The sequence below is a fragment of the Chlorocebus sabaeus genome, chromosome 18 (assembly GCF_047675955.1).
Source record: "Chlorocebus sabaeus isolate Y175 chromosome 18, mChlSab1.0.hap1, whole genome shotgun sequence".
Lineage (NCBI taxonomy): Eukaryota > Metazoa > Chordata > Mammalia > Primates > Cercopithecidae > Chlorocebus > Chlorocebus sabaeus.
The window spans coordinates 3,598,530-3,622,986 of NC_132921.1; the positions used below are offsets into that span (position 1 = coordinate 3,598,530).

At 42.3% G+C, this 24,457-nt stretch overlaps 1 protein-coding gene across 6 annotated transcripts in view; it reads right to left on the bottom strand.

Moving 5' to 3' along the window:
* ZNF236 (zinc finger protein 236) overlaps positions 1-24,457 on the bottom strand; it is a 147,204-nt gene that overhangs the window by 75,269 nt on the left and 47,478 nt on the right. For all 6 annotated transcript variants that reach the window (XM_037988023.2, XM_037988020.2, XM_037988022.2 and 3 more), the window contains 6 exons: positions 24,260-24,384; positions 20,550-20,722; positions 17,972-18,115; positions 14,761-14,964; positions 13,559-13,787; positions 636-908 (listed from right to left, as the gene is read on the bottom strand). In XM_037988023.2, coding sequence (XP_037843951.1) covers positions 636-908; positions 13,559-13,787; positions 14,761-14,964; positions 17,972-18,115; positions 20,550-20,722; positions 24,260-24,384 — 1,148 coding nt within the window. The remainder of the gene's footprint in view (positions 1-635; positions 909-13,558; positions 13,788-14,760; positions 14,965-17,971; positions 18,116-20,549; positions 20,723-24,259; positions 24,385-24,457) is intronic.

Consider the following 24,457-nt stretch of genomic DNA (forward strand, 5'->3'; position numbering starts at 1 on the left):
TGGGGTATTGTGTTTGGTACCTGCCTTTGGTAGTTGTGTGCAGTCTCTGTGGGCAGTACCAGTGTGGGTACAGCACTGTGGGCCATACCTCTGTGCGATACTGTGTGCAGTCCTTGAGGACAGTACTTGTGAGCAGCACCTGTGCAAAGTGCTGTATTGAGTACTATGTGCAATACCTGTGTTTGGTACTTCTGGGCAGTGCCTGTGTGGGGGCAGCACTGTGGGCCATACCTGTGAGCAGTACTGTGTTCAGTACTATGTGCAGTACTGTGTTCAGTACTATGTGCAGTACTGTGTGCAGTACCTGTACACAGTGCTGTGTTGGATACCGTGTGCAGTACTGTGCAGTTCCTGTGGGCAGTACTTGTGTGCAGTACCTGTGCACAGTGCTGTGTGGGGTACTGTGTGTGGTATCTGTGTTTGGTACCTGTGGGCAGTACCTGTGTGGGTGCAGCACTGCGGCCCACACCTATGCGCAGTAATGTGTGTGATACTTTGTGCAATCCCTGTGGGCGGTACTTGTGTGTAGTACCTGTGCGCCTACTGTGTGCCATACCTGTGTTTGGTACATGTGCGCAGTACCGTGTGCCGCCCCAGTGGCCAGTGCCCATGTGGGCCCAGCCCTGAGGCCGTACCTGTGTGCAGGCGGATGTGCACCTTGAGGCTGCCCGAGGTGGAGAAGCTCTTCATGCAGTACTGGCACTTGAACGCCTTGATGCCGGTGTGCGTCTTGATGTGGGCTGTCAGCGTGCTCTTCACCGCAAAGGCGCGGAAGCACTGCGGGCACTTGAAGGGCTTCTCGTGGGTGTGAATGCGGATGTGGCGCACCAGGTCGCTGGGCTTGCGGAACTCCTTGGCGCAGTAGGGACACACGTGCCAGCGCACGCCGTTCTCCTCACGGATGGAGCCTGCGAAGGGAGAGGACACGTCCCGCTCGGCCTGGACGCCCCGCCCAGTGTCGGGTCCAGGGCCCCCTGCGGTCCCTACGGAAAGCTGCACGCATGAGCAGTTATGGGAAAGCTTGGAATTCCCAGGATCACAGACATCATCGAGGGCTATGAGTTAATCTCGCTGAAACCCCTAACAGTCGGGGAAAACACAATTCACAGTGTCTGAGAAAGAGCGCCCGCTGAGAAGGTGATCGATTCTGTAGGTCCAGCAGTACCAGGACACAGTCGGCTCCCTCTCAATGAAAATGAAAGTAGATGGGATCCAATGACCCCATGCTTAACGCAGGGAACGGGAAGAGAAGGAATGACGCTGGAATAAGTATTTATTGGGCCTACTGTATATCACCAACAAAAAATAATAGAAATGCAAATGTTAAGAAATGGTAAATTCATATGCTATAAAAGGAAATTTGTAAAGAGTTAAGACAGTATATATCAATTGATGATGAAATATAAGTGGATCTGTCTCATATTATTCAATTTTGAATCAAGTTTAAAACTATTTCTAATAGAAAAAAAATCATGAATTGATGGAAATAGAGTAAGTACACCTGTCCCTCTGTTTTCAGCAGGAAACAGTGCCAAGACCCCAGTGGATGCCTGAAAGCCCAGATAGTAGGGAGCCCTATGTACACTACGTCTTTCCATCTGAGAACCAAGCCAGCTACCGAGTGGCGAATGCAGCAGCATGAGTGCATGGGACAAAGGGATGACCTGTGTCTCCCTCACCCCTCTCAGGATGGAGCAGGACAGTGGACGGGGAAATGGTAAGCAGTTTACAGCTTATGAACTGTTTATTTCTGGAATTTTCCATTTAATATTTTTGAGAATTTGGTTGAATGCAGGTAACTAAAACTTAGAATCACTTTATTTTTAAAAATTTTGATTAGATTTATTCATCTGAAATTAAGGTAGCATCTACAGTGACTATACAGATAACTCACATAAAGAATCCACATGAAATCAGATTTTGGCCACATTAATGAAATTCACCAGAACATTTTAAGTAAAGTTTATTCAACTGTGTCTGTACCAACACAGTTTTCTTAGGGAAAAAGAAAACCTGTTTCCTTCTCTCTTATCATGAAATATACGGAATTCTCCATATATGCAAGTAAATCTGTAAAGATAGAAAACGTACTTTCTTGAATATTCTTTGCAAGAATAATTCACATAAAAAAAAAAAGGTGGGCTGGGCGCAGTGGCTCACCGCCATAATCCCAACACTCTGGGAGGCTAAGGCAGACAGACAGCTTGAGCTCAGTAGTTTGAGATCAGCATGGGCAACATGGCAAAATTCTGTCTCTACAGAAACATTTTAAAACAATTAGCTGGGTGTGGTGGTGCATGCCTGTGGTCCCACATACTCAGGAGGCTGAGGTGGAAGGATGACTTGAGCCCAGGACGCAGAAGTTGCGGTGGGCTATGATTGTACCACTGCACTCCAGCCTGGGTGACAGAGCCAGACCCTGTCTCAAAGAGAAAAAAGGAAAGAAAGAAAGGTAGAAAAAAAGAATGAAAAATAATACATTTTTTAAACACAGTGACAGAATGTAAATAAAAACAAACAAAGGCACAGACACAAATCACGGGGGTAAATATGGACAAGGAAATAAGGGAACTGGTTTTAAAAGGTGAGACATTTGTGGTGATAGTGCATAAAGATATCTAAAATTTAAGACTGCTTAAAATTAATAGGTAAAAATTAATTCAGAAATATGCATAATTACCTAAAGGTCTTATCATGACAAATCAAAAATGCAAGGTAGAAAAGGGTATGAGAGACTATATCTACTAGTGAAAATTAGGACACCATTCCCCAGAAATCAGATTTTTTTCCAAACCAAAATGAAACTATAGCTCAAGTTACGCAAAATGACATAATCTAAATCTGCCACCAGGTTCTAATATCTGGGAATAGACTAGAACAGAGACTACGAACTGGAAGTCCTGAAGCTGTCTCCAAATCTGGCCTGCATATGTTTTGTTTCACCCACACAATGTTAAAAAAGAAAATGGAATCCAGATCCCCAACTCTGACAAATGGAAAGTTCCGGAAAGCTAGATCTGCAATCCCACATGGCAAGCTTTCCTGGAATTGGGCAGTAGCTTCCCTCTTTAAATAGTAAGGCCAGGTGCGCTGGCTCACACCTGTAATCCCAGCACTTTGGGAGGCCGAGACGGGTGGATCACCTTAAGTCGGGAGTTCGAAACCAGCCTGACCAACATGAAGAAACCCCGTCTCTACTAAAAATACAAAATTTGCTGGGTGTGGTGGCACATGCCTGTAATCCCAGCTACTCGGGAGGCTGAGGCAGGACAATCACTTGAACCCGGGAGGCAGAGGTTATGGTGAGCCAAGATTGTACCATTGCACTCCAGCCTGGGCAACAAGAGCAAAACTCCGTCTCAATAAGTATACATATAAAAGATTAAATCAAAGATTTAGTTTAAAACATTAAATTATGACGAAGCACAGTGGCTCATGACTGTAATACCAGCACTTTGGGAGGCCAAGGCAGGAGGACTGCTCCAGGCCAGGAGTTCAAGACCAGTCTGGGCAATATAGCAAGACTCTGTCTCTACAAAAATAAAAATAACAAAATTAGCCAGGTGTGGTGGTGCACACCTATAGTCCTAACCACTCGGGAGGCTGAGGCAGGAGGATCGCTTCAGCCTGGGAGGTCGAGGATGCAGTGAGCTATGATCATGACACTGCACTGCAGTCTGGGCAACAAAGTGAGACCCTGCCTCAAAAAAAAAAAACCTATTAAATTATAAAAGTCAGATATAAGAGACGTCATCCATAATGTCCGTGATGAAGTCTAAATATCACCCAAGCCCAAAGTCACTAAACATTGACAAACTTAGCTACACATATATATAAATTTCTCCCCAGTTAAAAAAAGTTTTTCAGCTCAAAAAGGTAAACAAATTAGAAAAAAAAGTACAACTGACCCTTGAACAACTCGGAGGTTAGGGGCACTGACCCCCAATGCAGTTTAAAATCTGCCTATAAGATACCCCAAAAACTTAACTATCAATAGCCTCCTGCTGACCAGAAGACTTGCCAGCAACATCAACAGTTAACACATATTTTGTATCTTATACAACTGTAATCTTACAATAAAGCTAGAGAAAAAATGTTATTCAGAAAAGCATAAAGAAGAGAAAATACATCTCCGATTCATTAAGCGGAAGTGGTTTTCCTCTCTGTCTACATGTTGAGTGGGCTGAGGAAGTGGGGGGTCTTGTTCTCTCGGGGTGGCAGAGGCGGAGTAAAACCTGCATAAGTGGACCTTTCAGTTCAAATTTGTGTTGTCTAGGAGTAAACTGTATCTCACAAATATAGGTCACAAAATACTAGCATCTTTAATACCTATGGACAAAAGAAGTCAAGAGTTAGTCTTATAGGAAAATACAGGTACTCTTTAACATGAAAAGCTCTCAACCTTACTCCCTGTAAGAAAAATGCAAATTCAACATACAATAAGATACCATCTTCTAACCTATCAGATGAGTAAAAAAAGTCCCCAAATTTTGATAATTTCTTGAAAAGGCTGTGGGAAACAGGTGCTCCAACAATTGCTCCTAGAAGGTAAATCTACATGACTACATGAAAGTTAACTGTTTATCAAAACTTACTCCTTTTCACCAAAAGGAAAGTGTAACTGTTTACAAAATCCTTTTCATTTGTTATCAAGTACATTACTGATACCAATGATAAAATTTCAACAAGGTCGGTACAGTAGACAATAGTTCTGGTCCATTTTAATTTCCTGATATTGATGATTTTACTATGATTATGTACAAGGATGTCCTCGATTTTAGGAAATAGACATAAAGTATCTACAGTTAAAAGGGCATTATATCTACAAGTCACTCTTAGTAAATTCAGGAAAAATAGAGGTAAACAGCGAAAACAAATGTAGTAAAATGTTAACATTTGGGGGAATATGGATGAAGGGTATATGGGAATTCCTTGTATTGTTTTGAAACATTTCCGCTAAGACTGAAATTATTCTAAAACTGAAATGTCCTTACAGATAAACGTACATGTGTGAAATGATGCAGCTACACTCATGGCCACTGCAGCATCATTCATGTTAGCAAATGGCTGCAAATTGGTTACATTACGATACATTCACAAAATGAAACACTATTCAAGTATTTTGAAAAATAAGATATCAAGTGGAAAAAAGTAACCTGAAAAATATAATCACATTATATTATACTTCTAGAAGGAAGCCACTCGTCCTCCTAGAAAACAATCACACAGATGCCTGTGCTTGTTTAAAAGACACAGAAGACAGTAGTGGTGAGCTTCCCTGGGGAGGGGTGGCAGAAGACTCCTCACAGAAGTTCTGTGTACACGACTGTGTCTTTTGAATTGTGTGGCATGAGCATGTTTCACCTATTTAAAAATAATTTTAAAACACATATATTCATTAAGCACTTATTATTGGTCAGGTACCACCATACTATCCACTTTACATGGATCCTGCCATTTGTTTCTCTTTCATTTATTCTATCCTTAGTCCCACCTTACAGATGAGAAGCTGACAGCTTAAAAGTTAACTGACTTGCCCAGGACCAGATGGCCAGTGAAGTCCATGCGATCCTAGCACCTAAGTGCAGTTTTCACAAGGAGGCCTGTCTTCCCAGTGTCTTCAAGCACAGCATGACAAGTGCCAAGTGCCATGCCAGACATCAAAAGGTATCTGCCCTGGAACGGACTGTGGTCTAGGGGAGAAGCGGGCAGGGCAGTGTAACCAACCATGTATGGCAGAGCATCAGAGGTGCCAAGACAGATGTGTGCATGGATGCACACCAGGAATGCAAAGACAATGCTGATTACTTCCGCAGGAGAAGGCTCAGAAACTTCTGCAGAAATAAGGTGGCCCTGTGGGTGAGCTTCGAAGGCAGATATTTGCCAAGAAGGACACAGCCTGAGGTACATTTATCAGATAAAAGCAGTAGCAAAAGCCAGGTGTGAAGGTAAGTCCCAGAAACTTCTAGTTCAATATGGCTGGGGTAAAGGATGTCTGGTGGGACTAGCAAGAGTCAGAAGTGCAGGCAGGGCTAAATTACAGAAAGCCTTCCATGCTGCAGAAAGTTTCTTGGTAAGAGAGAAAAAAAGCCTAGACGTGTTCTCTTCAGTCTTCAGTTAGCTCCTATGCAAGAGAAGGTGCCATGGGCCATCCAGTCAGCTTTATCTCCAGCATTAACTGGGCCATCAGGAGGACGAGGATGACCAAAGAGGAAGGCCACTGGCCAGACATGGGTAGGGTAGCCAGGCAGGGGCAATGTAGTAACCAGAAAGACATCTGTGGGTTCTTCTGTGGGATCAGAGAGCACCTACTGTAATCAGAAAATTCCAAGTAGAGCACCTGGGATGGATGTGCCTGCTCTTTTGGGGCAAAATCCAAATGCTGGTTCCAACAAAGGACCCTGGCCTGCTGGGAGCATCAAAAGATTCCCCCAGATGCCTGACAGGTACATACAGAAGTTCTAGCCCAGAAGACAGTCATGGTGACACAAAGTCTTTCTGCTTTCAAGGACCAGAACATCAAATATTCAGAAGTAACTACTATCCAACAACTAATTAGAGAGGGACTCATATCTCAGTGTCACACACAAATGCAGACTCCCCAGCCAGAGAAGACCTTTACGTGAAATACAACAGCCCGAGTCACCTTCTTGACTTTTGTTACAGAATATCTCACTGCACAGCCTAAGTGTGTGTGTGTGTTTGTTTTTTGAGACGGAGTCTTGCCCTGTCGCCCAGGCTGGAGTGCACAATCTCAGGTCACTGCAAGCTCTGCCTCCCGGGTTCACGCCATTCTCCTGCCTCAGCCTCCCGAGTAGCTGGGACTACAGGCGCCGCCACCACGCCTGGCTAGTTTTTTTGTATTTTTAGTAGAGATGGGGTTTCACCATATTAGCCAGGATGGTCTCGATCTCCTGACCTTGTAATCTGCCTGCCTCAGCCTCCCAAAGTGCTGGGATTACAGGTGTGAGCCACCGCACCCAGCATTTGTTTGTTTTTTATGTTTTTGTTTGTTTGTTTTAAAAAAAAAAAACTCTCTCAGTAGCAGACCTACTAGAACACTGGGAACACTTCATTCAAACCTGGTGGAACCACAGCAGCAGCAAAATCTTACCAAATAATCATTATACAAATCAGAAGTGACAGGTCAGTGCTGGGTCTCGGGGCTTCACACAAAAGCCTCTGACATGGTTTGGCTCTGTGTCCCCACCCAAATCTCACCTTGAATGCTAATAATCCCCACATGTCATGGGAGGGACCTGGTGGGAGGTAACTGAATCATGGGGGTGGGTTTCTCCTATGCTGTTCTCTTGGCAGTAAGTCTGATGGGGTCTGATGGTTTTATAAACGGTAGTTACCCTACACATGCCTCTCTTTCCTGTAGCCGTGTAAGATGTGACTGCCATGATTGTGAGGCCTCCCCAGCCATGTGGAACTATGAGTCAATTAAACCTCTTTCCTTTATAGATTACCCAGTCTCTGGTATGTCTTTATTACAAGCATGAGAACAGACTAACACAGCCTCTTACATAAACCTGGCCCTCAACTAATGACAGATTTCTAGATATGCTGCTAGGACTGGGCCAACAGAAGCATGCAACTGGATATCTGAAACTGTAAATCAAGGAACGGATCCTGCTGATGAAATGGAGCTAGTAGAATCTTTTTATTTATTTATTTATGTATGTATGTATTTAGACATGGAGTCTCACTCTGTCACCCAGGCTGGAGTGCAGTGGTATGATCGCAGCTCACTGCAACCTCTGCCTCCTAGGTTCAAGCCATTCTCCTTCCTCAGCCTCCTGAGTAGGTGGGACTACAGGTGCGCACCATCACACCCAGCTAATTTTTGTATTTTTAGTAGAGGCAGGTTTCACCATGTTGGCCAGGCTGGTCTCGAACTCCTGACCTCAGGAGATCCACCCACCTTGGCTTCCCAAAGTGCGGGGATTACAGGTGTGAGCCACCATGCCCGGCCAGTAGAATCTTTTTAACAAATACTACAGTCTGCTGGGTTTTTCAGCACTGACCAGGAAGATGATGTTGATTTTCTGGCCAGGTTTTCTTGGCTGGTCACAGGAAAGAGACAGTCACTGATAGTTAGCTGGACTACGTGAATTAAGAATGGGAATATCAAGATGCTCAAGAGGCACTAGGAGCTGCTGAAACAAGGGTGGCACCGACGCTGAGGTGACCAGCTCTTGACGACAGGACCTCCTCTAAGATACTGGCTTTTGCTGTGATTATGTTCAGATTTTGAAACATCTTAAGAGTGCTCTCAGATCAGCAGAAGGCTGGCACAGCAGCAATCATGTTAGTTGTCACAAAGGAACTTATGATGAAGACCATATCTTTGAAAATGAGAGTAACGATGAAGCCATGTTTGTCAACGATAAAAAAACAACAGAAGTTACTGTTGGACCAGCCAGCTCAAGCTTCACCAGTTACTGCTGGCTCCTGCGCAGTTTATATTTCGACACCGCAGCACTAGCAGGCTACACGGTTTATAGAGGCTGCAGGAGCAGCAAGCTTGCTATAGAAATTGGCAGAAGCTCCTCCAAGATCGCATGGTGCCTCCTTCTCAGGTGCTGGTTCAATGGCTGGTGCTTTGCAAATATGACACAGCTGTTGGTAATGTCAGGAGTGAACTCTTATCAGCATATATCTGTGACATGAGTTTTTCGGAACTTGTCAGACAGGAAAGTTCCTCACAACTGAACCTCAACACATTCTGTGGGTATTAATGGCTTTCTTAGATCACCGGGGGTCTGCAACACTCTAGTGCAAAAGCATGCAGCAGAACTGCTTATGCTTCTGTTCTTCAGATTTGTCAGATCTCTCAAGAAACAATGAATCCTTTCATTGAGGATATTCTGAATAGAACAGAAGACTTATCAGGGCTTTCTCCACTGAGAAGCGTTAGCAGTCCTTACTGAAGAACAACCAACTATTTGTTTATGAGACAGCTGGAGTACCAATTATGGACAGCAAACACCCATCAAAAAGGAAGCAAGCATTAACTGAGGAATCCGTGGACTCCACTGATGGACAAATTTAAACTTCTGTTAGGAACACTGATGCTGACAGCAGAGGAAGAAAGGGCAACATCTATAACAGACTGCCTCAACCATGCTGCTGGACTTGCCACAGCAGCAAGCAGCCTGGGGAATGGCATGGCTGTTCCGAGGCTCTGAGCTGTTTACAGATACTCTCATCAGCCCTCAGCTGTGCCTCACAGAAGGATATGCTCAGAAGCAGAGTTCCCATGCTCCTCCTCATTGCATGATTACTTGCCTGGAGGAAGAAGTCCTTCTATTCCTCTTGTCTGCTCAGACACGTGCTCAAAGACTACGAAGGAAGAGACCCCCAGCAACTCATTCCTTTTATCAAGCAGATTACAGCCAAGCCTAAGACACAGGTATCCCCATTGTATGACAGATGCTCATGCCTCTGCTCATGCAGTTGTTGAAGAATTGTTCTGATCAGCAGAAGAAAACCACCAGTCTGCTGCTGAGAAAGGCAGATGCTGCGGAGGAGTTACTTTGCCTCCCTTCTGTTAGTCACAGGCAGTGGAATGAGTGAAGGTACAGAGAACAGAGAATGAGTGCTGGTTACTTTCTCACAGGAGCAGCTGAATATCCAGATCCAAGTGCACAGAAATAGGTTTTGTCCTTCAAAGTTGAGAACCTCAGGGAGGTTCAGAGGGACTATGGAATTTCTTGCTCCTGTTTATAAGCGCATTGCCCCCATGTGGTTCCCAGAACCTTGAAAACAAATCTCTGTCCTGGCAGATGCACAAACAGTGCTGGCTGATGTGGCTACACAGCGACACTGAGAACAGTGCATCTCAGATGCAGCCCAGGATGCACTGAGCATCTTTACCAAGGAAACCTGCCCTCCTCACATGCTGCCCCAGAAATGATTTAGGAGTTTGATCAAGTGCTTCAGCAGCCTGAAGCTAAAGTTTTACAAGAATTATTTAAAGTACTCTTCCAGGGAGGAAACCCTAAGGACTGCATCTCCTTGGGTCTACTTCACGATGAGAATTCCAGTTAATAATTTAGGGGGAAAAAACATTTTTGTGTGCCATTCACACTAGCATTTTTAACACTGCTTTGGGCTTACTGCAGTACACTTACTGAGGATTTTCTGATATGAGGTCTGTTGCACTCATGGATGCAGACCCCACAGAGAAGGAGAAGGGCTACCTGCACTTAACCTTTACGCAATTATAAAAATCAAATTTATCTGAGCTGTAAGCACTTGGCAGACCACAAACAACAAAAGAAGAACATGGGAGAAGGTTTGTTACAGGGAATTTTAAAAAGCACATTTGCAGAGATAATGATTTTAAAAAGCAGATGAGTCTAAGAGCCACACCATCCTGGAGCCCGTGGACTGAAACAGGACAGTAGGATGCCGGTCAATTACAGACCAGTACAGTATACCGAAGTTCACAGCGATGACCCCAGGTCATCAAGAAGTGGCTAAGTTAACAAGATCACACTCTGATCTAAGAAGGTAAAGTATGCAACGACTTTTAGAAAAGTTTCCATACACAATAGTTTCACTATACCATACCATTTTCATCCTTAAAGGAATCAATCATCAGCTTTCCAGAACACCATTCACCATGATTTCTAGATAGCCAGTATTTCACCACAATAAATGTCTTTTTTTTTTTTTTTTTTTTTTTTTGAGACAGAGTCTCACACTGTTGCCAGGGCTAGAGTCCAATGGCATGATCTCGGCTCACTGCAAACTCCGCCTCCCGGGTTCAAGCGATTATCCTGCCTCAGCCTTCCGAGTAGCTGAGATTATAGGTGCTTGCTACCACACCCAGCTAATTTTTTGTATTTTTAACAGAGATGGGGTTTCACTGTGTTGGCCAGGTTGGTCTCGAACTCCTGACCTCGTGATCCACCTGCCTTGGCCTCCCAAAGTGCTGGGATTACAGGCATGAGCCACTGCACCTGGTCATAAATTTCAAACTTTACTAAAAATTTACAATGATTTATATGTCACAAGTTGTATGACAACTATAAAAGCATTGTTAAATTTTTACTATAACTTCTTCAAACAAAGCAAATCCCGCCAAAAACATTCAATCTGATAAAAGTGAATAAATCAAAAGCAATAATTTTACATGGTGGAGTATGCTTAACTTAGGAACATAATGAAGGTTAGTTATAAGCAATTAATGCTATGACTTATGAGACAAGAATAGTTTTCCTCATGGTCTTTCTAAGATATCAAATGATATTCCATCCTTGGAGAGGCATTTTCAGATATAATCACTATGTTAAAAGTGCACTGGTCATTGAAAAGTTTTAATTAAAAGGAACATCTTTAAATAGAAACATGTTCCCAGGCAAAGAGTGGTAGCTCATGCCTGTAATCCTAGCATTTTGGGAGGCTGGGGCAAGAGGATCACTTGAGGCCAGGAGTTTAAGACCAGCCTGGGCAACATAGCAAGACCTCAGCTCTACAAAAAAAAAGTTTTTCACTAGCCATATGTGGTGGCACATGCCTGCAGTCCCAGCTACTCAGGAGGTTGAGGCAGGAGGATTACTTGAGCCCAGGAGTTCAAGGCTACAGTGAGCTATAATCGCACCACTGTACTCTAGCCTGGACAACAGAGCAAGACCCAGTCTCAAAAAAAAAAAAGGTCCCCATGGTTTTCTCATAACCATATTAGAGAGGTCACTTAACAAAAACAAAAACAGAAACAAAACAAAAAAAAAGCACTGGCTCCAACTTGTACTAGGGATCCCATGAATGTAATGGGTAATTATTACAACTGCATGCACTTGCTCAGTATTCTACATGTGTATTTGATTGATTCAAGTAGTCCAGAAATTACCTAATCGTTATCAACTCTGTAAACACAGCACTCCAAACTAGAACACCGTACAGGAAGGTTTCCTGCAATTCCATGTGGAATTCCTTGGCTAGCGCTTGGTGCAGGGAGAAAGCTGCTTCTAGCACATGCGGGTGAAGGTCTGGAAGGAGCAGCACAGGGTGGCGCTCACCTTCTCGGTCTAAGGATCATGGCTATGTGGTACTTTCAGGAAGGAGAAGGTCTGACATGGCTCCTCACTCAGTGGCTTGCTGGCCAGGTGAAAGCATCTAATTTAGCACAATAAGTAGAGACAGTGGCCCATGGGACTCAGGCGGGCACTCGCACACAGGTAATAAATCTGCATCAGATTATCAGGAACACATAACACAACTGTAACCTGGAAGGCTACCACACAGCTCATCAAAATACATGGAAATGGCTCCTGTTTCCCTTTCTTGCCCTGCTAGATACCAGGAAACTGTGTGGGAGAAACTGCTTAGATTCCAGCATCCTGTCTTTCACTTGGGGAGAAGAAGCCAGATCAAGGGGAAGAAGAGCAGGACTTGTGTTGTTTGAGAAACAAGAACTTCACAATCATGTTATAAATGAGAAAATGTATTCTAGGAAAGAAGTGTTAACAGAAATGGCAATGTTATTCCATGCTTTGTTGCAAGAATGCACTTGTTCCCCAAGACACCTGGGAAAGGTTTTTACAGGAACAGTTTTGCCAAAAAGACAAGAATCTATCTTTTTCAAGAAAGATGTAGTAAATTCCTGCTCCTGCAGAAAGAGCCATATTGAGCACTGTGGAGTGTTCAGAAATGAAAGGGCTGTATTCCCAGCCAGAAAGAGCTTATTACCTAGAAGGGACATTAGACTGCATCTGTGCACAATTAACATGAGAGAATGCAGGAATCCTAAACACTCTAAGTGCTGTGGGAGATAGGACAAGAAAAAGCACCTCTCAGAGTCCGTCCATGAGGAGGAGTACTGAAGATGCTTGAATGACGGAGCATTAAAGATGCTTGAATGATGGCCAAGATTTGACAGAGACCAGAGGGAGAAGGAAAAGGAAGGCATCCTTGCTGCAGAAAGCCTGCAGAAAGCATGATGTGCAGAAACACAGGGACGCCTAGAAACAGTAGGAATCCAGTTTCAGTATGATGTATAGTAAGTTTGTGCCTAGAAGCACAGAGGGAGGAAGGATTGGAAATGCAGGCTGGACAGGTGATAGGATACTCAGGAGCCAAGAAATGGATCTTGGAGTGTAACGGGAAAGGGTGAGGTGTGGAGGAGGGAGCTGTGCTGCAGGGGTCCTTTGAAGAAGAGGAAAGGACTAGTCAGAAGCTACTAGAATCACATGGCTGGATGCCAGAAGCACCAAGGGCGAGAATAACTGAAGCAAAGCCGTGGATCTCAGTGGAGAGGAGGCACCTAAGCAGAGCAGAGAGAGAACAGTCAGAGACAACAAGCTTTCGAGCCCTGGCGAGGAGTCAGGACAAACTGAATACAGGAAAGAAGCCAGGTTAAGGAGAAGAGATAAATTTAAGAAATTTTATGGCTGTTATTTTTATTTTTAAATACCAACCAATTACAGCTAGCTACAAAACATTCAACAAACATATCCTATCACCTTCAGAGGAAAAAAGGGCATATTTCTTAAAAACCAGAAATATGCTATCCCAATGTCTAAACTTTAAAGTTTAGCAAAATTACCAGGTAGAAATGGTGATTTCTTCTTTATCATTTTTTTTTCTTTTTTATCCAGTTTCTCCGGGCTTTCCTGTTCTTTTTCTTGCTCTGCGTCTGTAGGGTCCGTCTGCTCATTTGAAACGCTGGAAACATCTGGGTTTTGAACCTGTGGTGCAGAGGTCTTGGCATGGCTGGAGTCATTAGGATGTGCTGCAACTGGAATTGAAGACAGCCCACTGTTTTCTAAGGCTTGCTAAGACAGAACAAAACTAAAAGGTTAGAAGATAACGATGGCCCAAATCTGCCTACCAAAATCAATCACAAAGCTTTACCTATAGAATTCTAATTCCACTCCAAGAAACAAGAATCTACAATTCCAAGTAATCACTTAGCAGTGAGGCTTCCAACCCTTTGAGGCTGTAACATCTTTTCTGATATATGACATTCTGCCCCCACCCAAAATAATATAAGCATTTATATTTCTAATTAAAATTTATTTGACTTTCAGAAATCTTACCTCACACAACTTTGGTTGTCTCTAAATAAATCTGGGAATCCCTATCTGAAGGCTTTTGAGTTACACTGGGCTTAACTTTAAGGTATCGGCTGTAGAATGACACCCTGAGATTCCTCATACCCCTGGCCAGCTCTTCCCCATGAAAGTATAGGAGGAAGGTTAAACAAGTAACAGAGAGACAGGAGGAGAAGGAAGGCCCCCTCTTTTTAGAAGCGAAGAGCTAGTGTGAAGTAGCGGTGGACTAGAAGGCTGGGGGCTCTGTGCTCCTGCCCCACCCCTCTCCCACATGTGTAGGTGCTGCCCACACACCTGAGAGAAGGCCAGGCAGTATGAACGCTCTCAGAATTGTCGACACCCATGACTGCCTCCAAATTATAAACCAGAACCTCAAGAATAAAATACTTTTTCCACCTCTGTCAACATAAATAGATACAACTTCTGAAAAGGCTGTTCTTTTCAAGTAAGTTCATTTACAGAAAAAAAAATAAAAGTTTATGATTTTTTTAATGTATAGATGAATAAATCATTTGAATGTTGTGCCATCCATAAGCAATTAAGTAGGCATATTAATTTCTTTCAGTTCAGGCACATTTTTCATGAGGATACCCTGACTTTGACAAGTCCTACAGATTTATTTCTCAATGATCATCCCCGGTTTCTGGCCCAGCGCGAGCGCGTAAGCCTCACACCGCAGGGAAGCGTGCTTCACCTGTAAAATGTCCTGGTTGATGCCCACTGTGATGCTCAGCTGCTGCCCAGCCTGCGGGGACTGCCCTGACTCCACTGGCCCCGGCTCTGAGAGCTCCAGGAGCTGCTGGATGACGTCACTCACTGCCTGGGAGCTTGGCTGGCTTGAGGCTGACGTGGCTTGGGCTTCTGTCTGTTGAAGAGGTAACGTCTGAAAGAGTGTGGCCTGAAACACAGAAACATTTTCATTAAAAATACAATTTTGCTCTTCAATTTAAAAAGGAAAATTTTTAAAAAAAAGGCAATACCCTTCTTAAGGGTGTTAAAATCTAAAAGTATCCTAACACATAAATTTTAAATATCATGTCTCACTGATTCTTGTGTTTGGCACGATATTGGCTCTTAACATACACAATAAATTGTTCGAATGCAATTTTTTACAGTTTTTTCAAGTGGGCAGTAGAGACTCAAGATAGCAGATTGAGCGCATGAACCCTCACCTTCCTGTTAGCTCATAAAATTGAAGTGAAGGAATTTTAAAAATATCAAGTTATACAAATTTAAAAAGTAGGAAAGAAACCACTGCAGTCAAAATAATTCAACACATTTGTGAAAAATTCTTCCTGCAGGGAGACTGGAGGAATAAATGCACGGTAATGCTACAGCCAAGAAAACTTAAGTCAGAGGAAAGGGTTGTGATGGGAGAGCCAGTCCCACCCCTGCAGGGCTTGGGAATCCGAAACATCCCACCCAGAAGACGACGGATGGCAGGGAAACTACCCGTACAACACTGTGCGGGTGGGGACAGCACACTCTACCTTTGTCAAAACCCATAGAATGGACAACTCTGAGAGTGAACCCTGACAGAAACTACGGACTTTGGTTAATAATAATAATATATCCACATTCATTCACCAGTTGTAACAAACGTACCCGACCAATGTACCATGTCAGAAATGGGGGAAACTGAGCACGAGAGCAAGAGGGTATATGGTAGATCTCTGCACTTTCTGCCGAAATTGTCTGTAAACCCAAAACTGCCCTAAAATTCAAGTCTGTCAATTTAGAAAATAAAAATAAAAACAGAACAAAAAGTATTAGGACCAAAAATGAACGCCCCTGTCTTCCTCCACGGAGGAAGTGGCGGACAGGCACGCACTTTGAGGCAAAAAAAAAAAAAAAAAGGAATCTCTAAATATCTTTTATCACTAAAAAAGATAAAAAAGAATAAATGACCTGGGAAGAACTAGGGCACCTTTTGTGGCACTAAATTCCCAGACTAAGTATAAGTGTTCTGCCACCAGGGTCCCGTGAAGGGCTGGTTCCCCTGGCCACTCACACTCAGTGACCCCTGGATCAACAAGCACCATCCACGTGTCAACAGTTCACACACAGGCTAGTGCTGCCCTTTCCTAAAACACAAACAGGCAACCAAAGATGATGAGGTAGGCCCAGGAGAGAGAAGGGGAGATGACCCCAGGCAAGTAACTCAACGAGCACAAAAAACTTTTTAAAACACAATGCTTATTGGATTTCAGAAAAAGTACATCAAACAAGAAAAAAAAACTTGTGAAAAAGAAACAATCAGATCATCACAAAGCAGAGCTTTCAGAAATTAAAAATCTTACTTAAAAAAAAAAAATCAAAAGAGTCATAAGATAAAACTGAGGAGACCTCTCCAGGCCAGGCCTGGTGGCTCATGCCCGTAATCTCAGGGCTTTGGGAGGTTGAGGTGGGAGGATCGCTTGAGGCCAGAAGTTTGAGACCAGCTTGGGCAACATAGTGAGACCTTGTCTCTACAAAAAATTTAAAAATTAGTCGAGCATGGTGGCATGCACCTGTAGTGCCAGGTACTCGAGAGGCTGAGACAGGAGGATTACTTGAGCCCAGGAGTTCAAGGTTACAGTGAGCTATAATCACGCCACTGCACTCCAGCCTGGCTGACAGACAAAAAAACCTCAGGGCTGAAAAAGGCCAAGAGTTAGAAAATGTGAAAGGTAAAATAAGAGACACGTAGAGTCAATCCTGGCAGCTGGACACTGATTCCTAGAGCATCCTGAAAAAGAATATATACAATTTAACTTCTAATGTTCTTACCTGCCCAAATAAGAGTATAAGGTAAGGGAGATTCCAGGTTTCTAAATCCCTATAACTACATTTCTTTCTATTGAGAATATAAATGTTTAAAATGATCTGGACTATTATTCCAGATTATTCACTACATCTATGTTTTGATTTGCATATTGCCAAAGGAAATGATGAAAATTAATATTTGGTTGATTTACACAACATTAAAAATTTTATTAAAAAAAATTCAGACCAAAATAGAATGTTGAAGACATAATTAGTGGACTCTCCAGCTTTATAATTCATTTTACAACATTCTATCTGGTCAAGAATAAACTGAGGAACCATCCCACACTGCAAATATTATGAAAAAAGAAAAGAAAAAACGAACATTAAAGGTAAACCTAATATTTAAAAACTAAGTATTAATTAGACTTATTTTCCATACTGGTAGGAGGCAACTGTTGACATAACACAACCAAGTAACTGCATTCATAAGCATACATTAAAACTTCCGACGCTTGTATTTAACGTCTACTACTATTAAGATACCATAGCTGATGCTTAAATTTTACCATTTATTAATCTGTTGAGAGGCTAGTGCAGTACAAGTAACTAAATGAGGCTGAGATAAGATGCCTACAGAAAAAATAAGTGTGTGTATGTCCCTGTGTATGTGTGTGCGCACGCGCGCACCTGTCTACACACAGTCTCTCTGTGTGTAGGCATATGTATTTAGAGTCATATAATTTTTAACTACATGTACTTAAAAATATAATTTAGTTTCAAAAGTCCAAAGACTTGGGAAAAAGTATCACTGTCACATAAGAAAAGAGAAATATTACCTAAAAAGGGTAATTAATTCTTAAATTATAATGTAAAGACAAAGAATATTCAATAATCATCAATAACATTGTAGAAATTATTTCACAAATTAATGATTACAGTTTGCCTTATTTTTACAGGTTCAGATGACAGTCTGAATCAAAGTCATCTAATTCTCAAATTTAAAAAGATTGACTTTAATTCTTTAAAAATTTGCACCTTTTCTCCATATAAAAAATTTTCATAGCCCCTTTCCACTACTAAATGTTCAATTGTAAAGGTCATATTGAAAACGACAGATTTTAGTTTAAAAAGAAGTTCTTCCAAATTACTAAACTTACCGTTAAAACATGAGCAGTCTCTGTGGAACTTGTTGAATTCTGTGGCCCACCCATGTGCATCTTGCTGATATGCGTGTTTAAGCTGCCTAAACTTTTAAATACACAACTACATTCTGTACAGTTATAGGTAGGACCATTCTTGACCTTAAAGAATAAAAAAGAAAAAAATGATGTTTCACAATTGTTAAATTTAAACATTTAAATTATGGCAAATCATAATTTACCATTCCATTCAAAATGACAGAAATAATCTAACCCTTCAACATTACCTTTTTTCTTTTAAATTAGATAGTTCTAGAATCAATGACCCAACTCTTTAAACAATATTGCCGGTATAAGATGAATTGAAATTTCAGTCTTTTCTATAAAGTAGAAATTATTCAAGAGTGAGAAAACACATTTTTCAATTATTGTAATTTAATAAAAACAAACTGTCAGGCATAAGATGTTCTTGGTTTTTTAAACAGCTGAATACAATGTTCAATAGTGAAAGCCAGACAGTTATATATAAATACATATTACACCAAATATGCTTTCAGATGGCCAAAACCACAGAGGTTAGGAAAGACGGTCATAATGATATATGAACTTTTCATCAATTTTGATATTCTGTATCAACAACAACTTTTTTTTTTTTTTTGACACGGAGTCTCGCTCTGTCCCCCAGGCTGGAGTGCAGCGGCCGGATCTCATCAATTTTGATATTCTGTATCAACAACTAATTTTCTTTTTTGTGAGATGCTCTGTCGCCCAGGCTGGAGTGTAGTAGCGCGATCTTGGTTCACTGCAACCTCTACCTCCCAGGTCAAGTGATTCTTCTGCCTCAGCCTCCCGAGTAGCTGGGATTACAAGCGCCTGCCACCGTGCCCAGCTAATTTTTGTATTTTAGTAGAGATGTGGTTTTGCCATATTGGCCAGGCTGGTCTCGAACTCCTGACCTCAGGTGATCCACCTGTCTCGGCCTCCCAAAGTCCTGGGATTACAGACGTGAGCCATCACACGTCTAACAACTAATTTTGGCCTAACAACTAATTTTAAAACTATGATAAATCCAGAAACTATGGAAACCAGTAAAATGAGTAAGAACAGCTATGAACAGAGAAAATATCTAAAATATTATTTCTCTATTACTAAAACCCAGTGTTAGTTACTGTAGAACTATGAAGGCTAGCTTGAAAACTCATCGGCCCCCTCTGAACTTGAGTAAGACTTCCATTCTGTTTGTGGTACCTAAGAAGCAAATTCAGATTCCTCATAGGACTGGATAATATTTACGAACCAACTTTTAGAGGCTGTTTCTGGAACAACCCATTCTAGTACAGGTCCAAGAGCACCTCTCAGTGGCGACAGGCAAGTCTCTGGGCCCTTTAGTATAGGGGGAGTTTTCTACACTCAAGAGTACTAGCAAGTACCTCACAAGGCTGCTCTAAGGTTCCAGTGAGGTATGCCTGTGTGCTACACAAATACACGATCCTTCCTATGCAATCATCTTCACCCAGAGGCAACACCACAAGAATGACTTACAACAGCCCAAATGTATTCTTCTGAAATCTAAAGGTAACCTCAGTACCTCACTAATACTGACATGCCTTCCTAATGTCTCTGGGTCTTAGATATGAAAAAGATTAACTCATTGAACACGGAACTCTGAATCTGTTCATAAAACTACGTGAGATGGGCAGGGGTTTTTTCTCAATTTAGATTCTCTTTTTCATTTTAGACATTCTGTTTATCTAAGATCAAAGACAGCTTCTACTTGTTTTTATTAAATTTGGATAGTGAGTGTTAACTCTTAAGTTCACTTCAGTGTTAGTTAAGGTATTACTCTAAGGAAAAAATTAAGAGATACACATTTGCTCTTAAGAATATGATAGTTTTTGTTCTGCAAAATCATTTCATAGGATATATTGATCCATGATATAAGTATTTGTGTTGTTTAAATATTTCTTTGTATTCACAATTAGAATATAAATCAGTAAGTCATGACGGTTAGTTAGAGCAAAGGTTGACCTGCTTTACAGAAATACTTGCAGAGGATCTACACAACAGTATGCTCTGCAGACAACAGAAAATTACCATGGGAAATCATCATTTTCGTCGAAAGCGTGGACAAGCAGCATGGAAGGAAATGAACAGAGCAGGTCTCTGTCCAAGAGGGAATGGACATGTACCATATGAGCTCTGTAGTATTAGCAGTAAGAAAAACACTTTTTTCTCAATTTTATTTCTTACCTTTTAATTTCTTACACTTGCCTGTGTTTCAAGTTTTCTAAAGGGATGAAATACATTATTGAGAATGATGGACTATAACCAACAAAGGTATTAGGATTATTTTCAAATATTTATTCACCAAAGCCATGCTGTCAGCAAGAAGACAAAAAGAGAGTAGTTTATATTTCTTCCACATGTAATAAACCAAAAAAATTCCCACGTATGTATTTTCTAAAACAGGGTCTGCTCGGCACAAAATCAATCTGCATTTTTTTAAATGGAAAATAATTTCTCAGGTCCGTTTTTAACCCAAAAGATACCTACTGTCCCCTGAGAAATACTGCTTATGCCCCCAACCCATGTTTACCTCTGAGTGGACTCGCTGCACATGCGACTGAAGATTCCCTTTCTGAGAGAAGGCGGCAGGACAGAAGGCACAGGCGTGGGGCTTTTCACCTGTGTGCTTGATCATGTGGGTCTGCAGTGCCCCCTTCTGGTTAAAAGCTTTTCCACATTCACTACATTTAAACGGCCTTTCACCTAGAGAGGGAGAAAAATGATCAAAATATAATTTCATATTGTATGGGCATCTTACGGATTAAAAAGAACAACACTGAAGTTACCCAAACCTATCCCTCTGGCCAGAATGTCTCCCCAGAACTCCAGATGCATATATACAAGTGTCTACTCTAAATATCAAAATTAACACGTCAAAACCGCACTTGTCCATCTCCCAAACTGTTCCACCTGCGGGCTTCATCAGGCAATGCCATCTTTCCAGGCGATCAGCAAAAAACCTTGGAGTCATCCTTATCTTCGGTTTCTCTCACGTTTCACACTCAATAATAACTTCAAAATACAGCCAGAGCAGCCCTGCTTCCTGTCTAAACCCCCATCACTCAAAGCTTCTGAAACCACCTCCAACTTGACTCACTGCTTCCACCCTGGCCCCTTCCTAGGCTGCTCTCAAAACAACAGACACAATGACCCTCTTTAAGTCCGAGCAAGTCACTTGTCTGCTGAAAATCCTCAAAGGCTTCCAAATCCCCCCCAGAGTAAAATCAAAGTTCTTCAAATACTCAGCAGAGGAGGTGCCAGTGCTGTGGTTCCCCGACCAGCTGTTGTCAGCTCCCCTGCCCCTGCTCTCTCGCTCCCTCTACCCACTTCTGCCACCGCCCTCAGACACACCAGGCAGGTTTCCACTTCTGGGCCTCTGAAATCCACCACCTGGGTGGTTCTCCCCCAAGTATCCCCAAGACTTGCTCTCTCAGATTCTTCAGGCCTTTACTCAAATTCCCCTTTGCACTGAGCACTTTCCAGTCCATTCTATTTAACATTAAAATCTCCCCTGTCCTCCCTGGGAACCCCTGGCCCCGTTCTCTGCTTGATTCTTCTGCAGACTTCTCAGCATTTGACCTTTTACATTTTACTCAATGTTCATCTCCCCTCCCTAGAATGCAGGCTCCAAGAAGGCAAGCGCTTGTGCACTGCAGCTCTTCAGCACCTAGAACAGGGCCTCGTGCACACCAGCACACAGCACAGATCTGATGAATGAAGGAATGAGCGAAAAGACAAAATCGAGTTAGGTAAGAGCCTAACTGCAAGGCTACTTAAATTTCTAGTCTTCCTAAATTTTCACTCCCTAAGAAACCGAAAGCAGCTGAGTTCATAGTAACGTCAGATCCCTGCTTCTCTGAACAGCTTTAGGGTTAAATAAATGAATGAGATATAACAAGCTTGGGGACAGTACACAAATGGGAAACAACCCTGCTTTAACTCTGAGGGGCAAGGGTGTGAAAGAGGAAGACAGGCAGTCAGGAGGCACAGTGAGAGTGTGGCCCGGTCACGGCACTGCCCGTATGGGGACAGGACAAGAGGACAGGCAGGCAGGAGGCACAGTGAGAGTGCGGCCCAGTCACAGCACTGCCCGCATGGGGACAGGAGAGGAGGACAGGCAGGCAGGAGGCACAGTGAGAGTGTGCCCTGGTCATGGCACTGCCTACATGGGGACAGGAGAGGAGGGCAGGTGGGCAGGAGGCACAGCGAGAGTGTGCCCTGGTCATGGCACTGCCTGCATGGGGACAGGAGAGGAGGGCAGGTGGGCAGGAGGCACAGCGAGAGTGTGGTCCGGTCACAGCACTGCCTGTGAGGAGACACCCTTCCTGTTCTAGATGATGATGCTGCAATGTACTCAGCCTCCTTTGGACAGGAGTTCTGCTGGGTCACACACAGTCCAGGCATGGTCCAGTAGGATTCTGGTCACACCCCGCTCACATCATCACACACACTGCGAGGCACAACCATTGGAAGACCAAGCCCAGAACACAGAACTGCCTGAACGGCAAGCGGGCACTCCCTGCTACCTCCACCCGGGCCCGCCAGCCTCCTGTTTAAACCACACCGGCCTATGTGACTCCTGGGGCTGGGACCTGCTGCTCTCTCCAGGCAGCTCACAAGCCAACTGGAGCAACAGTGACATATGCTTCAAGTTCAATGCAGGAAGAGTATGCATCACAGAATCCCAGAATGACACAAAGTATGTGATTCTCCACGCATGTGTCTCTCTAGGAGTGAAAGTATGCTTATGATGTATGTATATTTATGTATGTGTAGAAAATATCTAATGGGTTAGATATCAAACTGTTAAAGGTAAATGACATCTGAGAAGTGAACACGAGAAGGATTTGCTTTACTTTTTACTTTCTCTCTACTTTGGGTAAAGTTTGTAACATTTTTAAACTATTTTTTCATTGATTAAAACTTCAAAGACTACACACTAAAGCTGAATACTCTACAGACAAAATGTATTAGCACATTTACAAAAGCACTGTTTTCTTTCTCTCTTACTCTAGAAAATAAAAACTGATGCTCTAAAAATATCAACTTTATGCTGACATATAAACAAACGCTGAAATCATCTGAATGACTCTACAAAACTCTACACAGAAATATTCACTAAAACTCTGAAAAAAAAAAGCAATGTAACATAATTAGAACTGATTGACAAACAATAGCAGCCAAGCAAAATAGCTGTGAGATTTTTTACTTTGTCACTATAAAAGAAAACCAAATCAAGAAATACAGAAGAAAACAAAATGACAAAGCACGGATCATTTTAATTGCAAATCTCAAATACTAAAAATATTTGTACAATTTTCCTTTTTCCTTCCCTGGAGATCATGTGTGTTACTAATACAATATTATAAACGGGCTGCTCTTTACAAGATGGCAAAGAGTATTCAGCTATGAATGCTGTACTCACTTTCAAATATTCAAGCAAAACTAATGAACAAGATAAGGCATGGAGAAAGAAAGTTTTATTATTCAATGTTTCACAGCTTAGTGAAGGCAAAATTACAAAAGAATATGAAAATCCACTGCTTTCTTGTTTTTTATTTTATTTGGTTTTAATTTTATTATTTTTAAGAGTCAGGGCCTTCTTGCTGTGTCACCCAGGCTGGAGTGCAATGGCACAATCATAGCTCACTGCAGCCTCAAACTCTCAGGCTCAAGCAATCCTCCCACCTCACGGCTACAGGTGGGTGCTACCACGCCTGGCTAAGTTTTTTATTTTTTGTAAAGATAGGATCTCACTATGTTGCCTGTGCTAGTCTTGAACTCCTGGCCTGAAGAGATCCCCTCACCTCAGCTTCCCAAAGTGCTGGGATTACGGATGTGAGCCACCACATCCAGTCTTTCTTTGTTAATTTAGCTCTAATTAGCACAGTGTAATATCTGACATACAGTAAAAATAAATGAGGGAATAAATAAATACCATACCAATAATAATAACAGTAATATCAACCCCAAATTATTAACAGCCTACCATGTATCAAGCACTTTTCAATGAGCACTACGCACATTTTTTAATTTATAATTTAGGACAACTATACACAGATAAAAGAGCCACATTTTTCAAGTGAGGAAATAAAATAACACAAAGAGTAACTAATTTCAGCAAGATTACCCAGCGAACTATGGGAAAGCTGGGATCAGATTCCAAGTCGAGCTAGCACAAAGGCACCTGTTCTTCCCTTCAAGCCACAGTCAGTCACCCAGAAGCCCGTGCTTTCATACCTGTGTGTATCCTAATGTGTCGCGTTAACTGGCTTGGCTTTTGAAACGTCTTTCCACAGTGCGGACATGAATACGTGAATCCACTTCTGTCGATGTTCCGGTTATAAGACCTTGTACTTGATACCCTAGTGTAATAAAGGGGGGCAAAATACACGGTAAGACATCTCCCTTGTACCTTGTAACATAAAGTCAAAATGA